This window comes from Coregonus lavaretus, assembly GCF_964263955.1.
Source record: "Coregonus lavaretus genome assembly, chromosome: 38".
NCBI classification, from domain to species: domain Eukaryota; kingdom Metazoa; phylum Chordata; class Actinopteri; order Salmoniformes; family Salmonidae; genus Coregonus; species Coregonus lavaretus.
The window spans coordinates 1,259,314-1,275,836 of NC_140025.1; the positions used below are offsets into that span (position 1 = coordinate 1,259,314).

Consider the following 16,523-nt stretch of genomic DNA (forward strand, 5'->3'; position numbering starts at 1 on the left):
CATGTCAAAAATGTTATAAAATTATTTGCATTTTAATGAGGGAAATAAGTATTTGACCCCTCTGCAAAACATGACTTAGTACTTGGTGGCAAAACCCTTGTAGGCAATCACAGAGGTCAGATGTTTCTTGTAGTTGGCCACCAGGTTTGCACACATCTCAGGAGGGATTTTGTCCCACTCCTCTTTGCAGATCTTCTCCAAGTCATTAAGGTTTCGAGGCTGACGTTTGGCAACTCGAACCTTCAGCTCCCTCCACAGATTTTCTATGGGATTAAGGTCTGGAGACTGGCTAGGCCACTCCAGGACCTTAATGTGCTTCTTCTTGAGCCACTCCTTTGTTGCCTTGGCCGCTTGTTTTGGGTCATTGTCATGCTGGAATACCCATCCACGACTCATTTTTAATGCCCTGGCTGAGGGAAGGAGGTTCTCACCCAAGATTTGATGGTACCTGGCCCTGTCCATCGTCCCTTTGATGCGGTGAAGTTGTCCTGTCCCCTTAGCAGAAAAACACCCCCAAAGCATAATGTTTCCACCTCCATGTTTGACGGTGGGGATGGTGTTCTTGGGGTCATAGGCAGCATTCCTCCTCCTCCAAACACGGCAAGTTGAGTTGATGCCAAAGAGCTCCATTTTGGTTTCATCGACCACAACACTTTCACCGAGTTCTCCTCTGAATCATTCAGATGTTCATTGGCAAACTTCAGATGGGCATGTATATGTGCTTTCTTGAGCAGGGGGACCTTGCGGGCGCTGCAGGATTTCAGTCCTTCACGGTGTAGTGTGTTACCAATTGTTTTCTTGGTGACTATGGTCCCAGCTGCCTTGAGATCATTGACAAGATCCTCCTGTGTAGTTCTGGGCTGATTCATCACCGTTCTCATGATCATCGCAACTCCACGAGGTGAGGTCTTGCATGGAGCCCCAGGCAGAGGGAGATTGACAGTTATTTTGTATTTCTTCCATTTGCGAATAATCGCACCAACTGTTGTCACCTTCTCACCAAGCTGCTTGGCGATGGTCTTGTAGCCCATTCCAGCCTTGTGTAGGTCTACAATCTTGTCCCTGACATCCTTGGAGAGCTCTTTTGTCTTGGCCATGGTGGAGAGTTTGGAATCTGATTGATTGATTGTTTCTGTGGACAGGTGTCTTTTATACAGGTAACGAGCTGAGATTAGGAGCACTCCCTTTAAGAGTGTGCTCCTAATCTCAGCTCGTTACCTGTATAAAAGACACCTCGGAGCCAGAAATCTTTCTGATTGAGAGGGGGTGAAATACTTATTTCCCTCATTAAATTGCAAATCAATTTTTAACATTTTTGACATGCGTTTTTCTGGATTTTTTTCGTTGTTATTCTGTCTCTCACTGTTCAAATAAACCTAACATTAAAATTATAGACTGATAATTTCTTTGTCAGTGGGCAAACGTACAAAATCAGCAGGGGATCAAATACTTTTTTCCCTCACTGTATGATAAAAATTACAGACCTCTACATGCTTTGTAAGTAGGAAAACCTGCAAAATCGGCAGTGTATCAAATACTTGTTCTCCCCACTGTAGATGTATTACATTTTGAGTTTGCATCCCAATATTGCACTTTATATACATCACAGAAGACTGAAATATAACAAAAACATTCCACCCATGAGGCCACTAAAGGGCGATTTAGTCATTTGACTGCAGGAAAGGGCTACAGTGGAACTCAGCGCTGCATTATTTCTAATGTCACCTTTAAAAATAGTAACAGGACAATGTTTGTTTTTTACCGTAAATACACTGGCATATTGTCAGACGGCATGCTTAATTTGCTATCCAATTAAGGGATTCTTAGCCTGTAGGTTTTTATCCTTTTGAAATGGTGTAATTAGACACAGCTTAACAAGGAAAAATTGATTGCTTAAAAGCATGTAATTTATGCTTTAGGCGACAAAGACATAAGGGGATATGCTTATGGTGAGGTAGACATGTTGTCTTTCCTATAATTCCATTAATATTTTGATTATGCACTTCTTCATTCATTTATTTGATCGGGACGGATACAATTAAACCATTGACACATTAAAATACCAAGAACCAGATGCATTCTCATTGAAATATTTGTCATTATTTATTGGAATCTAGCTGGTGTGTAAAATGAACACCTTCAAAGTAAATGACCCAAGTGGACACATGACAGCGTCTAAAATTAGTTTTGTATTCCTCGTCAATAGTGTCAACGAAAGAAAAATGAGCTATGAGCACAACAAAATAACATTTCTGAACATTGTCAATCATCTCTCTGCTATTCCCCACACTGCCTTTAACAATTCAACCTCTGTGCTACCACTGCAATGCAACCAGACAAAGGCATGTGTAATGTGATGTAGCAGGCTCACTAAAGCACAAATATCCAGAGGGATACGGAGTGGAGAGTGGTTTTTTTCATAGTTTATGCGTGTATTGTTTTTATTAGCTTTTACAGCCTAGATTTATAGAGTACAGTAATACTTCATCAGGAAAATGACTTTTGGAAGTTGTGTTATTCTATGAAATTCTTCACATATTTTTTAAAGGTTTTTATAAAAATTCACTGTATTAATTACAGAAATAAAGACGTCAATGTCTCCAGCAGTATGTAGGTTTTCCTTTTTCCCTTTTTTCATTACTCAGTGTTAGGTAAGCTTCTGTAATGGTGCCTGGATGAGGCGGAGAAGACACAGCCCACTGGGAATAACACGTGATTTCTGTTCCAGCTTAGAATGCTTCAGTAGACTCAATGGCCCTTAGCTGGCACGACCTGACATCATCAATGTACAATATGTACTGTATGTTCTGTTGCCATGGTGCCGTGTTCACATACGACACATGTACTGTAACATGTTACTGTATGCACAGACTAATGATGGCATGTTTCTACAGACTAGCAGGAGAAAACACGCATGTCTCATAGTTCTGACTGGGATTGTACTTTCATACACGAGCGTGCGTGTATGTGTGCGTGCGTGTGTATATATAGCCACTGTATATCTGTGTTTGTTAGGTCACCTGGAACATGTTATACATTTGAAATGAGATCTTCTGACAAGGCCCACAAAGTCCTTGAATACAAGATGCCACCACTTCAGACTTCCTAGAAACTATAACCACAAGGCTTAAAGTAGCCCTCATAATGCATTGACAGCTTCATTAGGAACATCATTTGGACAAAGATGATCTCTTTCTCCTCTCTCCAAGGGTATTAATCAATCATAGGAAACCTGTTGTAATTTAATATTTTATGGGACTCTAATATATATATGGTGGATGCTTTATTTCATCAAACGGCTAGCTCTGAATAATTGATGGAAGCTGAAGATGGAAGCTAGGCCGTTTGTTTTGATCTTGCTGCTCCTTTTAAACTGTTGGCGAGCTCCTTTTGAGCAATATTGGCGCTCACTGCTTGATATCTGGGGAGTGAGCTGGAAAATGAGGGTGAGGTTTTCACTCCAAAAACTCTAAACAAGGATTAGCATGAGCTACAGAGCATCTATCCAGTGCGCTATCTTCCCCTACTTGTTTCTACCTAGTCACGATCAAATTAAGAATACCTCCACAATTAATGAAGTCATAATGAACCACTCTGAAATGGGCAGAGTTTTGCAAAAACAATTTCTCTCTTACTGTTGGAAATATTCCAAGCATCGCTGTTGAACAATTGTTCTCTCTCTCTCTCTCTCTCTCTCTCTCTCTCTCTCTCTCTCTCTCTCTCTCTCTCTCTCTCTCTCTTCTCTCTCCAGGGAAAGGTAGATTTTTTTGTTTGCGGCTGCCAGCCTTACACCTCCTGGGCATCAGTAAGCAGTCCCTCCCTCAGGAGGACCCTGACGCCGTCATGATAGACTCGCCCCGCCGCAGTGAAGAGTCGGTGGCCACCCGCGACTTCCAGTCACTGCCCACCCGGGAGAGCTGCAGCCCCTCCTACGCCAACGACACAAGGGCCCTCATCGGTCCCAGCCACTGCTCCACCCCTGTGTCGGGACCCCTGGACCACTCGTCCCCCAAGGGGCCCGTCTGGGACAGTCTCGTCCCCCAAGCGGTTCCCCAGCCCCAGACTGTGGGCCCTCTGGCCCCCACCATCCCAGGCCTGACCCCCACCGCGTCCAGGGAGAGTGTGTGTAGTATCCGGAGGGCCTCCTCCGCTCAGGACATGGAGGGTTTCGGATACAACTCCAAGATGGCCTTCAGGGACCGACATGCCAGTGAAGGTATGTAAGTCAACACGACCTCCATGGTCGGAAATGCTTGACTACCCCATCCGCCTCACCCTGAGATGTTATGCTATATTAAATCAATTCGGCCTTGCTGTACTTACGCAGTAGATTTGGTCCCTATCCCAACCATTTTTACATGTGGTGCAAATCAAATCTGACCTTGGATCAGTGAATGGGGGTAACTCTCCCAACTCAACTGTACCTACTCTGAGTCATCAGGCAGCACCACATCTATCCTGACTCCTGAATCACCACATCTATCCTGACTCCTGAATCACCACATCTATTCTGACTCCTGAATCACCACATCTATTCTGACTCCTGAATCACCACATCTATTCTGACTCCTGAATCACCACATCTATCCTGACTCCTGAATCACCACATCTATTCTGACTCCTGAATCACCACATCTATCCTGACTCCTGAATCACCACATCTATCCTGATTCTTTCCACCCACAGTTAACATGGGGGGGGGGGGGTTACAGTACAGCTCCAGACTCTCCCTGTCTCTGTATCCAGCTGATATTTCTCTCTCCCTACACCATTGAATCTGCGTTTCTCATTCAAAGGGCCCCTGCGGCTGACACTGTAATATGTCTACTTCATGATAATGAACTGTGGGACGGCGATAGGGCTTTTATGTGGGTCGTCTTCCATCACTAGCTAGCTACGTACAGATCTGGAATCTCCTCTCTCTCCTCCACCTTCCTCCCATCCCCCTCTCTCTTCCTCAACACTATGCAATCGCAGACAATGGCCGCAATATCAAAGGTAACAACCGCACGTTCCTTGAACATAGCACGGATATAGAATATATAGCCTGAACTGCTTGCTGCATGGATTTTTCAACTCACCAACAACATAAGTCTGTGTTGAATGCTAATGCTGGACTGATACATTTGTGATTGCCTCTGAGAATGCCATAGAGGCTTGCACGGCATAGTAGTAGTATTATTCATGCTGTAGTAAGACGTGACCTGTGAGTGCCCTGCAAGCTTGCAGATCCCAACTGATTGTTCTGAAAAATCAGGCTGACTTTTGACCTGCCACACGACTGCATGAAAACAAATCTTGCCTCTCATTTCCATAGAACAGGAAATCTATAATAGTCAATGAATCATAATAACAGTTGTCTTTGCCTGCTGTCAATAGTCCCCTTTCCCAAAAACAACTGGTAGGCTATTTCCTTTGTCCTGTGTCAGACAGTTGAAGGGAATAGAGTGATGGTTTGTCTGTTTGCTTGAATAACGTCCTCCATTTTGTCTTCACTTTACTAAAAAAGTATTCCGATCCATGACTACTTCACTAGTCAAACACACTACCGTATTCATTCCTCATGTGGACACTACTATTATAGATCAAAAACGTAATGATAAGTAATTCTACGTCACTGGAATGTTATCAAATGTCTGAGAGCCTTTTAACCCTGTGTAGCTCAGTTGGTAGAGCATGGCGTTTGCAACGCCAGGGTTGTGGGTTCGATTCCCACGGGGGGCCAGTATGAAAATGTATGCACTGTAAGTCGCTCTGGATAAGAGCGTCTGCTAAATGACTAAAATGTAAATGTAACCTCCAGAAATGAATGAAATGACTGTACTTTCCTCTGAAATCAATGTCTTTACTAGCCTAAAAGTGCATTCTGGATCAATACCTACCAGAGGAGGCTGGTGGGAGGAGCTGTAGGAGGACGGGCTCATTATAATGGCTGGATTGGAATAAATGGAACGGAGTCAGACATGTGGTTTTCATATGTTTGATGCTTTTCCATTAATTCCATTTCAGCCATTACAATGAGCCCATCCTCCTATAGCTCCTCCCACCAGCCTCCACTGATACCTACTCCAGTGAACATGGAAAGATTTGGAGCAGCATCTGATAAATGTTATCAGCTATTGTTTGTATTCTTACCTTTAGACCTTATGTCTCTGATTTCCGGGATATTTTTCATTACCTTAACAAAGTGGCCAGATAGTATTTTTATCTCTACTAAAAAAATCACTCTGATGTTGCTAAAATAGATTTAACATGACACTCAGGAAGTGCCTGCAGAATTATACAGACCTTTGACCCCTCCCCTCTCTCTGAGGTCACTTCCTCTTTACGCTGCTCTCTACCTCCCTCCCTCTCTCTCTCCTGATTTGCTAGTGTCTCGGTCCTGGATGGCTGGGGGTATGGCTTGAGTTTTTCCTATATGTCTGTAATGCACACATACTGTACCGTACAATGCTGCTGTAGCATGTATTCAAGCTGCGCATGTCTTTTGTTTGTGTAAGTATCACTCACCGTATTCTCAACACTCGTTTGTGAAAAGGGAGAATGATTCATCCCTCCATCTTCTCGTTTGGATCTCATTCCTCTGGATCAGCAGTTGACACATTCCCTCTCTTTTCCATAATGCCCACAGTCGTTACTACGTGTGACAGTGTGTGTGTTGTTCAACGTGGTGAGGTTTTATGGCAGTGTTGTACTGTATTTTCGCATAGTAACAGAGCTTATTTGTGGATGTATGAATCATGAAAGCCATATCCATTGACTGAGATATACTTTATGTTTACATTTCCTTTGTTTGTGGACAGAATTATTTCACTAATATTGTTAATTACACTTTTAATATAACACTTGGAAAACCAAGTTTGTCATTTCTACAGCTGTTGAAGGGAAGGTAGGGTGGATCTGAGGGTTAGGGTGGATCTGTTTGACTTGTAACTGTTGAATTTCTACTGTTGTCCTGTGGTTGTTCACTTGTCTTGTGACAGCAATTGAGTTCACTCAAGAGCAAAAAACAGTTCCATACTCACGCTCCCACACATAACAAATAGACACAGCAGCCTATTGACACACCTACCACATGAACCACACTTGAGGTCCCCTTTAATTTATTAGCATACCGTCAAACCCTCAAGCTGTATCAGACACTACCGTGCTAGCCTAGCCTAGCATCACCGAGCAAGCCTAGCCTAGCATCACCGAGCTAGCCTAGCCTAGCATCACCGTGCTAGCCTAGCCTAGCATCACCGAGCTAGCCTAGCCTAGCATCACCGTGCTAGCCTTGCCTAGCATCACCGAACTAGCTTAGCCTAGCATCACCACGCTAGCCATTTCCAAACCTCTCTTTCCATGAAATTCTCCTCCAGGACCCATCAACCAGATCAAATCCAGTCTTCTGGGCTCCACGTCCGACTCCCACCTCAACAGATACAGCACAATCAACAAGATCCCCCTCATCACGCTCAACTTCTCAGAGGCCAACAACGACAAGAAGTGCCCCTCCCCTCCGTCCTCCGAGAAAACCATCATCGCCCCAAAGGTCAAGGACCGAACGCACAACGTCACCGATAAGGTCACACAGGTAAGAGGTAATGACAGAGGTCAGAGGTCATGAAAGGCCCTGTGCCTTGTGCTCGGTAGAGTTGGTGGTCAGTGACACAAGTCAAGATGTTGGAGCATCACTCAATGAACTATAATGTTGGAGTTAGAATCCATTCTATAGAATCTGTTCCATACAGAAGACATGTATTTTCTGTGTGTTTGTTCTGTACAGACAGAGTTACAGATGTATAGTGTGCTGTAGCTGGATGTACTATTACCTCAATGAATAATCACATGAATAGTCATCTGCCCCAATGTTATACAGTAGAGAGCGGTAATTATCCCCTACCCCACACACACAAGACACACACGGAACACCACCAGGTCAGAACACAGTGTCTGCATACGCTGCACTGTTGTTACTGTCTGACGTTAGCTAATTCATTGAAAGGGGCTTGTTTAAATAAGTAAACCAGTGAAGGTGTATATCACCTTTAGAGGATCAGGACAGATTCTCTTACCAGGGCTCAGGGATACACTCTAGTTACACACAGGTTAGAGGTCATCCTCACAATCCTGTCTGTCTGTCTGTCTGTCTGTCTGCCCCGTGGAGAGTATGCAGTACACCAACGCCTCCTTGTGTGGGTCCCAATGGGGGAGGAGAGAAATCAGGCTGCTTGTGTGTACTCCTGCCTGCATGCTTGTTGGTCTGTGTGTGCGTGCATCTGTGTGTCGCTATGGCAGAGCTGGTTGACCTTTACGATCTGTCAGGGCCACTTTGTCCAGAACAGAAAAGGATGTTGCTGTTCTACTGATAATGTGTATACCAGTGGCGGTCAGTGCCTTTTAAGATGAGGGAGGATAATTATTTTTTTTATGAGCATGGCCTTATTTCTATTACAGCATATTGGATGACTGTCATTCATATTCCATTCACCCAGTTCAATGTAACATCGATAGGTTTAGGCTACTACATGATACTCACATTTTCCCTGAGGTTGCTACAACATAGCCTATGAATGAAAGTTTACAACGTAGATGCACAGGTTGAGAGAATTTTGAGTAATCAAGGTGACAGACAGTGACACATGCAATACAGACTTGCACACTTTTGCCTGCATCTAGCTGATCTAGGGTGTAGTCATTAGTCCAACAGTTGCAAATGAGAGTTTCTATTGGACAAATTCAGGTATGTTTATCCCTGTTTTGTTCCGTTTGCTTTTTTCCGTTGCATTTTTCAACAGAATCGGCGGAATGAATACACCCCTGATCACACCAAACAGTTAACTTTCATAGCAGCCACATAAAAACAGATGATCACTTTGCTCATTGTATATATAATTCCTTCTCACAACTATCTACGCGCTCTCCTCCTCTCACCTTTTCCCTTCGCTTGTGGACTTCAGTGCACAACACATCAGCTGTCTGTGACCAGGCGAAAAAACCTTTCCAAGCCAAACCTTCATATCATGACCACTAGCCGCTACACAAAGCCTACATCGTTGTCACGTCATAACTAGCTAATATAGCATCCCTCTCTGTTTGAGCCGGGTGTTTGAGTAGGCTAAACTAGCTAGCTGCATTTGCTAGTTAAGTAAGGGAAAGTGAAAGTTAAAAAAAAATACAACCAAATATAGCTAGCTCTCTCTCTCTCTCTTGCTTCTCCTTAATTTTGGAAGAAATTAATTTGTTCAAAACTGTTGAAATATTGTCTTTCTCCCTCTTTAAGACAACTACTCACCACATTTTATGAACTGCAGTGCTAGCTAGCTGTAGCTCATACTTTCAGTACTAGATTCATTCTCTGATCTCTGATAGGTTGGATGACGTCCTCAGGAAGTTGTCATAATTACTGAGTAAGTCTATGGAAGGGGGTAAGAACCTTGAGCCTCCTAGGTTTTGTATTGAAGTCAATGTACCCAGAGGAGGACAGAAGCTAGCTGTTCTCCGGCTACACCATGGTGCTACCCTACAGAGTGCTGCTGAGGATACTGTAGACCTTCATTGCAAAACAGTGTGTTTTAATCAATTATTTGGTGATGTGAATATATTTAGTATAGTTTTATCTTAAAAGGATAACTTTTTTAATGTTTCGCTATTTAGATTTTATGAAATTCACTGAGGAGGATGGTCCTCCCCTTCCTCCTCTGAGGAGCCTCCACTGGTGTATACAGTATATACTATACAGTATCTAGCACTGGGGGTTTCCATGAAGGCAGATCTTAGTTTGTTATTGGCATTAAGGGCATCTTCTAGTTTAGAGGACATATGCTGGTGAGTGTGTAAGGGTTGGTGTGAGGTGTGACCCAGGTGCTGTGCAGGATAGACAGGGGCAAGGATAGTGAAACAAGGATCTTTACTGGTGGTCCAAAAGCCAGGATTCAAAACAGTGGACTATACACGAAAACAAATGAGGAGCACATAGGTCTCCAAAAAACAGTCTGACAACAAACAATACAAAATACTAACTCTGACTGGAAAAACACAATGACACAGGGAGAACACTTCTCGAGTACCTGTAACTCCGTCAGGTGATCCGACACTGATACGTACTGCTTGACATCAAGGAACTAGCAGAGAAAATTGAGCAAGGGAACACAGGGAAGTGAGGGCATAAATACACAGGTGAATCAGATAGCTACAGGTGACACCAATAGGAATATAATGAGGAGGTGCCTATGGTTGTCGGAGGATGACACCTAGTGGGTAACTCCGGAACTGCGACCCACTCCTGTAACGCGTGTGTGTCATACATCTCAATAGTGGGTTGCAGCTTGTATTTTCCAACCAGATCTTAGTATTTGTTGTGCATAGTCCCGTGTAGCTCAGTTGGTAGAGCATGGCGCTTGCAACGCCAGGGTTGTGGGTTTGATTCCCACGGGGGACCAGTATGAAAATGTCTGCACTCACTAACTGTAAGTCGCTCTGGATAAGAGCGTCTGCTAAATTACTAAAATGTAAATATTTATATTGTTCAGGGATGGGTAACTCCAGTCCTTGGGGGCCGGAACGGTGTCACACTTTTTCCCCATCCCTAGCAAACACGGCTGATTAAACTAATTGCATTCTAAACTGAAGATCATGATTAGTTGACTATTGGAATCAGGTGTGTTAGCTGGGGCTGAGGCAAAAGTGTAACACCAATCAGGCCCCCAAAGGAATGGAGTTACCATCCCCTGATATAGTTCATATTGGATATACCTACTGCAGTGGAACATTGTTGTTATACAGCAGGCCTATGTCAGATAGAGTTATAGTTGATTATCTAGACTCATAACAGCGTCTTGTTTTTCTTTCCTGGTTGTATGTTTGGTTAGCAACCATCTACTGCTTATTATTGAACAGATTACATTGAACACGTTTTTTCCCTTCACCATCTCATTCATTTGATCAAACTAGATACTAGGATTGTATTTGCTTGTTTCTTTAGTGTTTGATGTATTTTTCTGACTGTGAGGCCCTGAGCACCTGTTCCCTGTTCCTCCCCTGTTGTCTGAATGTAATGCCCTGAGCTCCTGTTCCCTGTTCCTCCCCTGTTGTCTGAATGTAATGCCCTGAGCTCCTGTTCCCTGTTCCTCCCCTGTTGTCTGAATGTAATGCCCTGAGCACCTGTTCCCTGTTCCTCCCCTGTTGTCTGAATGTAATGCCCTGAGCACCTGTTCCCTGTTCCTCCCCTGTTGTCTGAATGTAATGCCCTGAGCTCCTGTTCCCTGTTCCTCCCCTGTTGTCTGAATGTAATGCCCTGAGCACCTGTTCCTCCCCTGTTGTCTGAATGTAATGCCCTGAGCTCCTGTTCCCTGTTCCTCCCCTGTTGTCTGAATGTAATGCCCTGAGCTCCTGTTCCCTGTCCCTCCCCTGTTGTCTGAATGTAATGCCCTGAGCTCCTGTTCCCTGTTCCTCCCCTGTTGTCTGGCTGTGAGGATCATACTGTTCCAGCAGACGTCTGGAGACCAAGTCTCTCCAGAGTTTGTGTAGAGAGACGTGCTCTACGCTGCAGAATAAACACGTACTGTAGTCTGCTGGTTCGACACAGAACTCAACCACACTAAACAGATGGATGATTGACATGAGGAGATCTGAGTCTGTGCTGTAGATTGATAAGCGACGTCAATGCATGTTGATGCTCCATATAAAACAACTTGTTTGATACTTAATGTTATTTCCATTAGGTTGTATTTCTCCAGGTTTTCATGGGTTTGCTTCAGTTTTACTAGTCGTTATGTCATGGCTTTGTTTCAGTTTTGCCAACAATACAAACGAATAAGGTGAGAGGGTGAAATGATCAGAGCTCTCATTTGCATATTGTTATCCCAGAAGAGAGAGTTAATTTGCACAATAGCAAATGAAGCCACACTACGTGCATGAAATAATTATGTCTGAATTATTGATTTAGTAACAGATCAGGGAGAGTGACATGCTCACCTGAGCTCTCATTCTGCCAACTGACTCCTCCCTAGGCTTGCCAGCAGGCTCAGAGACAGTTTACCTATATAACCATATGACTCAAATCAGATGTTGCCACTAACCACAGATATAGGATCAGATTAACCGACCCTAAATTGATTAACAGGATCATATAGGCCAGGGCTGCTCAACCCTCTTCCTGGAGATCTACCCTCCTGTAGGTTTTCAGTCCAACCCTAATTTAGCATATCTGATTCAGCTAGTTAAGGTCTTGTTGAGCAGCTAATAAGTAGAATCAGGTGTGTTAAATTAGGGTTGGACTGAAAACCCACAGGACGGTAGATCTCCAGGAAGAGGGTTGGGCAGCCCTGATATAGGTCTAGAAACATCTAACCCTGGGTCAGAGGTTAGGGACTCCTTTTACCAACTCCTTACAAATGCAGTAGCCCAGTAGGCCACATCGACTAATCGATCTACATGGTATGTGATTCTGCCTGATTTAGGTGGTATGTCATCAAGAGTCACAAAACAACACGTTAATTCAAAAAGAGGTTGCTCATGACAATCACTGCCTTGTGCTTCTTTTCCACTTTGAGCAAAGTGCAGTTTGATGATAGAAAATAAAACTGCCTGTAGCCTAATTACCAAAACCTTTAATGAAGATAACTAGCTGGACATGAATAATGAAAAGCTTTTTCTCTCTCTGCCGTTAATTTGGTGATTTGCTTTAAAGGGTGTGATATATTGGAGGGTTGTTCTATTGACCTGTAATCACACAGGGGAGGGGACAGAAGACATCTAATAACCAATTCCATTATAATCACTTAAGCCCGCTTCCCTTCGTCCCACTCAATCACAGGGGTTGCCGAGGTGATCCCTTCCAGGGTGCGGCTAGGAGTAGGCCTAGATGGTGGAGGAAATAATTGGAAATAATTACTTGAATGGACCATCATGGAACATTGACTTGAATGGGGATTCCTATTCTAGTAATTCTAGCTCTATGGCGAAGGCGACCGAAATGGAGCCCTCATTCCATTTCCAAGGCTCTATTTCATCTTGCTCTTCTATCCATCTACAATAATTACTTCTCTGCCCTAGGGTGAAGCACTTCACCTTTTTCTTTCTCTCTCCTCCCCCCCCCCCCCCCCCCCCCTCCCGTCTCGACACAGTGATAATCAGCCATGAGAAGCAGAGCCAGAAATGTCTTCCCTGGCATTAAAGTGTCAAGCTACAGAATGAATGACTATATCCCACCACTTCCTACCATGATAATCGCCTTAGTGTCATTGAGACTATTAGCTGTGATATTGATGTTAAAAGTTGTCCAGGGACAGGCGATACTGTAGCTGGAATAGTTGGGATATTGACGCAATTACACATTCCTTAAATAGGGTTTTTCCTACGTAGAAGCCGCTACAAGGACATTCCTGTCGTATTACTTGTTTGCAATTTGCTGGCTAATATAGTAAGATACTAAGCTAACATGTACTTCTTTAAGTATTTATGTGTGGCGAATGGGTTTTGTATTTCTAAAAGGATAGTTAAGACACTGTGTTCTTTATATATTTCCACATGACTGATTTCCTCTGGGAGTTCAGCTGTGTTTAGTGTCCAGTGATCTCCTCATAAACAATGTATAGTATGCCTGAGGAGGTTAAGCAGTCTGTATATGAATGGATACTGTAAATGTATAGTTATCCTCCCTACAGGACCATTGTTTCAGCCAAGCACAAGGGGCAAGCTGATGATGTTAACCATTGTGTATTTTCATCCATAGAATTCACTTATTACTGTTATATATATTGGCCATGTACATGTATGTATCCATAATAGCCTACATATAGGCTGTGATGTACTGTACAGTAGTTTTAAATATTGTTACAGAATATTTGAATGCAACATTAGCCATGTGGCTTATGCTGTAGGCCCCTATACAATATTGACATCGTACTGACTTTAGCTTATATTTCAAAGTATTTCCGTAGGATTCTATAGGATTCATTCACTCTTCTAATACATCGATCCAAGCCACCATTTTCTTCATGTCTTCACTTTACTTCCTCTTAACTCCTCCCTCCTTCCTCCTCAGGTGCTATCCCTGGGCGCAGATGTGCTTCCCGAGTACAAGCTCCAGACGCCACGCATGGACAAGTTAACCATCCTCCACTATAGCCCCTTCAAAGCGGTGTGGGACTGGCTCATCCTGCTGCTGGTCATCTACACGGCTATCTTCACGCCCTACTCCGCCGCCTTCCTCCTCAACGACCTAGAGGAGCAGAAGAGGAGGGAGTGCGGCTACTCGTGCTCGCCGCTCAACGTGGTCGACCTCATGGTGGACATCATGTTCATCGTGGACATATTGATCAACTTCAGGACAACCTATGTGAATCTCAACGAGGAGGTGGTCAGCCACCCGGCGAAGATAGCCATCCACTACTTCAAGGGCTGGTTCCTCATCGACATGGTGGCGGCCATCCCCTTTGACCTCCTCATCTTCGGCTCGGGATCGGATGAAGTAAGGGAAAACGCTTAGACCCTTTGTACACTACTAAGCCAAGCTGAGCAGAGTCAAACCGAGCTGTACTGTGCTGTGCTGGCCTGGTTACATATCCACCATAGTTACAGGAACCGTGCTTGAAAGAACCATTTATGTCGGCCCAATAGAGTGAATCAGGCATTAGTCACTTAGTCGCTTACTCACAGACACGTGTCCTTAGGCCTCGGGTCCAAGTCGTGATGACATGGTGCTCCTGTAGTTTTCCCTCATTCTCTGAAATGTTTGAATTAAAGTCGCTTAGTCACTTTCACAGGCAACCTCAGGGTCCTCCTCGCCATGACGGTGCTCCTGTAGTTTTCATCTAGCTTTGCCAGATGGCCTCGGGCGTCCTAAAACTGTTGACCGGCGTCTGCCTCTCAAATAGCTATGAGTGTTAAACTGCAGTTTGTTGTTGTTGTTTGTCAGTGTTGCTTTTGGATCCCATCAGGTGGAACAATAGCGTTCCAAGTTCTCAACTCTTGAAAAGGAGAGAGAGAAAGACTGCAGTGAGAGGGAGAGAGGAGGAGAACAAGGGAAGATGTATCTACTCTGATTACACTCACAGGATGTCAATATCTCAGCCGAGCAGCGACTGCTAAGTGTGTCCCTTGCTGGCACATCACAGAGCGGGACGGGATAGGGTACATGATGTTCCGGAAAGAAAAGATGTCTCCTGCAAAATGACGACAAGCGAGCATGTGTAGGGAGCAGTGGCGTGTCAGAGCAGTGATTTGTCGAGTCATTATTTACCATCAGGTGTCTTGTACCAGAGAGTTGCCCTCAGTCTGGGGTTGGCAGTGAATGGCAGGAACAGGAAGAGGAACAGACAGACGAGGGGTGCCATGCCACAATGTGTGTCCATGTAATATAGTGTCTCTCACTTTTCAGGAAATAAGCAGCAGAAGCTACATTTTATGATAACATGTACAGGTTTTTGTGTAAGTCCTGCAGCAACAGCCAATTAAGCCAATTGAGGTCCAAATTGAATTTGTTGAGTATTTGAAACAGGTGTGTCATTGCTGGATTAAAAACCTGCATACCCAGACAGTTGCTCTCTAGGGCTCAGATTCGAGTTAAGCACGCGTAAATGGAACGTAATTCAATTTTTATGGGCTTTTCTCTCTTTGCGTATTCTGACTTTGAATTTAAGTATGAGAATAGCATGCTATTTACCCAATATTCTAATAAATGAAGGTGTGGAGGAGGTGTGTCTACAGATACACTATATTCTGACCTTTACCTAATTCCCTAATAATTCCACCACCTTTACGCGCGATGAAACCATGAATAAGGTCTAGCGAACCTACTGGTTCCAAGTGGAAAAGCATCTACTTGATTTTTTCGGATAGATATAATACCATTCCCCATGCACTGTAATTTACAACTTGATAAGATCTATTGATTAGAGCTAGGTAAATGAGTAATCATTTGGAGAAGGGGATTGTAAATACACATAGCAATTGTTTTAGATGATTTTTCCTTATGATCCCTGGAGATGAATGTGAAACCAGCCATATGGAAGCAAACTGAAAATCACATCAACATGGCATGTATATGATTTTTCACAGTGAAATAGGATATAAATAGCTGTGCCGTTATTCAGAATTCTAATTATGGGCCCTCATAATTTGCATGGATGAAATGTGCAGACCCAAGCTATAGGCTTCTGTAGGGCTGAACCTGCTGAGTTGATGTAGGTGCTATAGAATGTTTTGATTATATGACTAGGCTTTTCTCCATTTTATTTTACAATTTGTATCATGTTAAATATTAGCCACTATCGGGAGCCACAGTCAATAATACCCACATGCATTTATTTTAGCATCATTCCATTCCATTCTGTTTACCTTTATTTTCTCTGTCACATCCTTGTACATTGTTCCTGAGGGTCGCTAGCATTAGTGGATCATATTAGGCTAACGTTGCGCAATAATTTAGGACATGTAGCCTATTTGAATCATTATGGAACTCAGACCACACATAGCAGGTTAAACCTGTAGCCTGGCGCACGGTTCACGACGACTGGACCGTTGTCATACACTTCCAT

General features: G+C 43.6%; 1 protein-coding gene across 1 annotated transcript in view; it reads left to right on the forward strand.

Annotated features, from left to right (window-relative positions):
* Positions 1 to 2,751: 2,751 nt before the first annotated feature.
* LOC311112472 (voltage-gated inwardly rectifying potassium channel KCNH7-like) overlaps positions 2,752 to 16,523 on the forward strand; it is a gene marked incomplete at both ends in the record, with an annotated part of 31,231 nt that continues 17,459 nt past the window's right edge. The window contains 6 exons of the mRNA XM_084155608.1: positions 2,752 to 2,842; positions 3,752 to 4,216; positions 4,978 to 4,998; positions 6,373 to 6,396; positions 7,362 to 7,576; positions 14,030 to 14,455. Of these exons, the coding sequence (XP_084011734.1) occupies positions 2,752 to 2,842; positions 3,752 to 4,216; positions 4,978 to 4,998; positions 6,373 to 6,396; positions 7,362 to 7,576; positions 14,030 to 14,455 (1,242 nt within the window). The remainder of the gene's footprint in view (positions 2,843 to 3,751; positions 4,217 to 4,977; positions 4,999 to 6,372; positions 6,397 to 7,361; positions 7,577 to 14,029; positions 14,456 to 16,523) is intronic.